At 30.2% G+C, this 5,663-nt stretch overlaps 1 protein-coding gene across 3 annotated transcripts; it reads right to left on the bottom strand.

Moving 5' to 3' along the window:
* Positions 1-446: 446 nt before the first annotated feature.
* On the bottom strand, positions 447-2,281 carry LOC145042570 (UPF0235 protein At5g63440). Of its 3 annotated transcripts, none has more exons than XM_078991018.1 (7): positions 2,063-2,281; positions 1,600-1,714; positions 1,363-1,516; positions 1,127-1,223; positions 942-1,030; positions 761-829; positions 447-632 (listed from the first exon to the last, which is right to left on the bottom strand). In XM_078991018.1, the coding sequence occupies exons 1-7, from the start codon at positions 2,175-2,177 to the stop codon at positions 573-575; spliced, it is 699 nt and encodes a 232-aa protein (XP_078847144.1). In that variant the 5' UTR covers positions 2,178-2,281; the 3' UTR covers positions 447-572. The 3 variants fall into 3 exon arrangements, with proteins under 3 accessions (XP_078847144.1, XP_078847145.1, XP_078847146.1); XM_078991019.1 differs by having other exon boundaries at positions 1,600-1,700; XM_078991020.1 differs by having other exon boundaries at positions 1,600-1,794; positions 2,063-2,175.
* Positions 2,282-5,663: the final 3,382 nt, after the last annotated feature.

Genomic DNA, 5,663 nt, shown 5'->3' with positions numbered 1-5,663 from the left:
ACCATTGTATCTTATGTATATATACCTTGTACATTCACCGGTGAAATCATCAATAGAAAAAGAAGTGGAAAAACATTCAGTCGTTAGATTTCGTTTTGTATAATAGGAGAGCTCACCATTATAAGACTGAATTGTAGCATTTTTGTATGATGGAACTAAATCACATATAAAATGATCAAAACAACGAAATAAAATACCTAAATGAGTTGTTATATTTTATTTTCTTGTTTGGTTTATTCAACAAAGTAGAATAAAACTATCTCAAGATCAAGACAGATGTCAAAATCTAAAGAAAATATTAAGAAAGTGAACTAATTGATTATATTTATTTATAAAAATATTATTTTGATGTCTCCTTAAAAAGTTACTCTAAACATATTTTATGTCCCTTTAGGAAGTTACTCTGTTTTTATCACTTTCCCATTCTATGAAATGAAGCACACCCATGAAAAAGCATCGAAATTGATACCAATAAGTAATCAAAGTACAAAATGTGTATAATTGTAAATCAACAAGTCTTTTGGGAAAAAAAATGTCTCACACATTTGACATGAAGCAATTACACATAAAGATCAAGGCTGCACAGCTTCAAGCAGTTTCTCATATACCTGTCTTCCTGTCAAATCTTCCACCTGTTCCACAATATATCCATCAAATTCCGATTCTTATATCCATCTTTTTTATACTACAAAATACTACAACATAAAATTCATAATAAACAAACAGAATTTACAAAAAAAAAAAGTTTGTTTCAACTCACCACAAGAAGCTTAGACTTGCTATTCCACCCTCTCTGAAGTGTCATCTGACTTAGTCTCAAACCCAACACCTAATCCAACACAACAAAATCACATCACATATATCATATTCTTCACCTAACACAGCTCAAAAAACTCAAATATTAAACAATAAAATACAAAAATATAAAAAAGGAAACAAACCTTCCCCATAAATTCTAAAAGCTCATTGTTAGCTTCCCCACGTGCTGCAGGTGCAGCCACAGTAACTCTAACATCATCAGCATTCACTCCTACCAAAAAATTAAAAACAAAAATATGCTCAAAAAAAAACATGTATTATTATAAATTTATAACACAAACCAATTTTGTTAAAAATATAGATTTACTTGTGATTGCTGAGCGTTGTGCTCTGTCCTCCACTTCAATTGCCACCTGGACAAGTCCTCCTTCTAACTGAGAAATGCAAGGTGGCACAGGTGCATCCTGTAACATAAAACAATATAAAAACCCTAAATTGAACATTTAAACAAGATTTCCAATAAGGTCCAATTTCCTAAACCTTATCATTTATACTCTTCTGAGTTGTATTGCAAGAGCCATGGAAATTACAATTACAGTTTACCTGGGGATTAGTTTCTGCAGCAACTGTACTAAGTGCACCATCAACAACGTAAATGAAAGAGGCAGATTCCAAGTCTTCTTCAGAGCGATAGCAAACAAAGAGTCCACAACCTATACAGTTCATACGAAATTGCTTTTCTAATTTCCCTTCACCTCTATAAGAAATTCAGTATTAGTTGTTAATAAATTAAGATATGTTTACGTTTTCACAGGTGCCAAAGGAGTGTAAAAAGCTTACCTCTTTAGGAGAATTTTTCCGGCTTCATTTATGTTCAATCTTGTAAGATGCTTTTTCTTGTCCAAAGCATATGCTTTGTCGGTTTTTCGTTTGGGCATCTTCTGCAATTGCGTATCTACAATCTTACTTTAGTATATGGGAAAATTGTAGAGCCAAATGGTGAAGTAATGCGGAAGATCATATTCAGAACTAGGTCTAAAACAGAGAAAAAAAAGGAGTTGGAATGTAATTTGAAGTAAGCTAAGAGAAGAAAGCCTATGATTTTCGAATTTTCCAGTATAACTTTCGCCGAAAAGCAACAGTTTTTGGTTCGTTTCAAGTTAATTAGGGTTTCCTTTTCGAATTGTGTTGTTTCGATCAAATTGACAATATACACAAAGGAATTTGCATAGAACAATATACTAAAAATAGAATTACGAACTAAGATACATAAATTTTACATAAGAGAAAGAGAGAGGTTCACCAGTAATGAGGACGTGAGAACTACAATGCTTGCAGTAATAGACGAAGAGATCGGAATCTGGTCCATCTGGCGCTGCATCCTCGCTCGAGTATGTGTGAGTCGTCCTCTTCGGCATATTGTTGCTTCCTTGTCGATCTCACACAACGGCTCCGGTGAAGTTCAGAAATCTAGCCGGAGAAAGCAGATATCACCAGGAGAGTGGAGACGTACTCAAGAGAAGGATTCAGCAGCAACTTATAAAAACAATCCTCATTTTATTCTATATAATTACATTTTTCACCCCTCAAGTAACATTATTTTGCAACTTTGATCACTTAAATTATTTAGCATCGTTTCATGTACATAATCATATTTGTAGGGCATCTTTGGATTAGAGGCTTATATTTGTGGTTTCATTTAGTTCGGCTTCATGGTTCGATTTGCAGGATTCAGGATCGAAAGATTGGACTTGAGGAAAAATGGATAAAAAGCTTGGATTATTGAAAAAATAAATAAAAAGGAAGATGCTTTAAAGAAGATAAAAAGACATGAGAAAGAAACTCAACATGCATGGTCATGCACAATACAAAGTGTCATCTATTTTGGATTGTATAACCATGCAAAAATTTGCACCGAGTATGCAGGGTCATACAGAGTTTTGAAAATTTGAAGTCATTTAAATACTTTTAATCGGGAAATTAGGTTTTAATCGATTCCTAAGTCCTAACTTATCTTGTGAGAACTCTCTCTTGGACGAATTTTGGGCTAGAAGACATCATATTTGATATTTTTGAGTAAATTGTGCTACGATTTACTCACTTTTACATTATTGTATAGGAGTAAATTATACGAATGGTCCTTATGATTTGGGGTAATTTTCATGTTTGGTTCTTAATTTATTTTTTTTATTCGGAAGGTCCATATTGTTTGTTTTTGTTACACATTTGGTTTCTATCTTATCTAAAAAGACTATTTTGCCATTGATTTTTTAATTTATTTAAATAAACAAACTCTCAACCCCACTTTCATCTCACTTTAACTTACCTTACCTACACCACGTTATTTAAATAAATTAAAAAATCAAGGGAAAACTAGTATTTTTAAGTAAGATAGGGACCAAACGTACAATAAAAAGAAACTGTAGAGATCTTTCGAGTTAAAAAATAAGTTAGGGATTAAACATGTAAATTAACCCAAACCATAAGGACCATTCATGTAATTTACTCTTGTAGTAGTGATTCACCCGGCCAAATCTCAAAATACTTACTTACTTAGTGATCATTAATCTTTGTTGTTTTGAATTTCTATATTTTTGTGTATATATTATTTTGGAAATTAAATAAGCTAACTATTATTATAAATGAGTTTTTTTTATTTAAATATCTTTTTTTTTTCAGTTTTTTAAAAATAATCATTTTCTCTGGAATGTTTTCATTCCGATCATAGTATTGTTTATATTCCCAAAAAAAATTTCAAAGAAATATTTTTATACTTTTTGGGATTTCGAATGCTACATTTCAAAGTGTTTAATGTCATCATTTTTCAATAAAGTGTTTAATGTCATCATTTTTCGATTGCTACATTTCGAAGTGTTTAATGTCATCATTTTCCAAAATTTTAGTCTGAAATCTGAAAGATTGGTTCGGAATTCAGTCTGAATTACATTTTTTTTGTCATAAAAAATATTTTTTCTTGGTCTAAAATGGATGGTGGTTGTTTTCTTCAAATACATATTTGAATGTGGTTAGATTACTTATATTCTCTATTATTTTTCCATAGAAATCCTGTTGTATAATCTCTAGATTCATGATCATATTGTTAAGGTTTCAATTAAAATGGCCATTTATTTGGATATTTTAGTTAGAAAAAAATTCGTGTATATCCTTGTTAAACAACAAAATATCGTATTTGTCTAACTTAAAACATAAATATTATATTTGTCCTTCTTAACCTTTAAAATATCATATTTATCCAAAATCTTATTTTTAAATATTTTTTAATCAAATGGACGTTTGAAGCCTGCGTAAATTTCTTAAGCACGTCAATCGAGTGGATCAATTTCTTGATCATTTACTTTCATAGATGTAATTTTAAGCCCTAGTTTGGCAAATTTCGTTTTGGTTTGTAATAAGTTATGTGCTTCTTCATCTTGTCTGCATATGATGTTTGGGTTCCTTTTCAGTTCTTATCATGCTTGGTTATGGTTCATATGGTAGTATGGTACCTAATTCTAGAAATAATTATGTTTTTGGTTCAAGATGCAAGTATAATCTAGTAGGTGAACTAATTAACTTATTTCAAGAACAAATGATTGTAGTAATTTGTCTGGAAATTAAGAAGATGGATCATTGTAGCCAAATGATTGGATCAATTATCAAAACTGACAATATCAGTCAATGTTTCACGTTCAATTACTTGATCCAGCTTTAATTCCCTTCCCGCTTCTTTGCTGTACAAATGCTGTTGAAGGCGACGTTGAATGAAGCTTTTTTTTTCCAGCATGTGTCGTGTGTAATTGAAAGGGCAAGTTGGTCAATTAGCCTTTCATTTTAAGTTAAATTGATTATAAATACTAAAAGCGATTAAAAAAATAAATTTAAACAAACATGATATTTTAAAAATACAAATACAATTTTTTGTTCCCATTCAAACCTAGTATTCGTAATTTTTTAAATGTTTATACGGTACAAGTAATTGATATGCATTTTTGTAGAAAAAAAAAGATCTTTTTAATATTAAGAGTAAATTACACGAATGGTCCCTATGCTTTGGGGTAATTTGCACGCTTGGTCCTTAATTTATTTTTTTAACTCGTAAGATCCCTATTGTTTGTTTTTGTTACACGTTTGGTCCCTATCTTACATAAAAATATTATTATTTAAATAAGAAAAATGATAGGGTATCTAAGGTAAGGTGAAGGGTGAGGTTAGGGTGTGTTTATTTAAATAAATTTTAAAAAATCAATGGAAAAATAATCTTTTTAGGTAAGACAGAGACCAAACGCGTAACAAAAACAAACATTAAGGACCTTCCGAGTTAAAAAAATAAATTAAGGACCAAATACGCAAATTACCCTAATCCATAGGGACCATTCGTGTAATTTACTCTAATATTAATGTAACTCAGTCTTGGTTTATTTATGACAGAACTAAAAGTCTGAGTTTTGAGTTAGAATCAATTTCATAACTTTAAAAAATAATCTCGTAACATTTGAAAATCTAATCAACATTGCCTCTGTTTAACTAACAACCAGCCACGATATCAAATCTCATTTATAACTATTTCTATGGATTCAAGAAAACTTCTTGAATAAATTTATAGTTTTCACAAACCTAACATCATACAACATTGGCTTAAATCGGTGCTATTATTCACACCTTTGATTGGATAAAAAAAAAAAAAAAAATCAAATCAAGAGATACACAATAAGAAATTAGAGGGTGCATGTTTAGTAAAATAAATATTAAAAAAAATTAAAATGGAGTTGGAACATTTAGTAGTGGGTTGTAATTGTATCAATAGAATCATCCATTTAAATATGTTCACAATACCTTTTTGAGATTTGATAAAACTTAGATTTTCTTATCGCATTAGCATCAAATATAATTCAACCATAAAGACA

Source organism: Lactuca saligna, chromosome 4 (genome assembly GCF_052625555.1).
Source record: "Lactuca saligna cultivar CGN05327 chromosome 4, ASM5262555v1, whole genome shotgun sequence".
Taxonomy (NCBI): Eukaryota; Viridiplantae; Streptophyta; class Magnoliopsida; order Asterales; family Asteraceae; genus Lactuca; species Lactuca saligna.
Note: the sequence above shows the minus strand (reverse complement) of the source record. Positions and strands in the feature narration are given on the sequence as shown.

Excerpts from the sequence above, each read along its gene's own strand:
- LOC145042570 (XM_078991018.1), bottom strand. The coding sequence starts at position 2,177 with ATGCCGAAGAGGACGACTCACACATACTCGAGCGAGGATGCAGCGCCA. Across the intron at positions 1,715-2,062 it reads TTCTCACGTCCTCATTACTG|ATACGCAATTGCAGAAGATG; the intron begins GTGAACCTCTCT and ends GTAAGATTGTAG. Across the intron at positions 633-760 it reads GCAAGTCTAAGCTTCTTGTG|GTGGAAGATTTGACAGGAAG; the intron begins GTGAGTTGAAAC and ends ATTGTGGAACAG.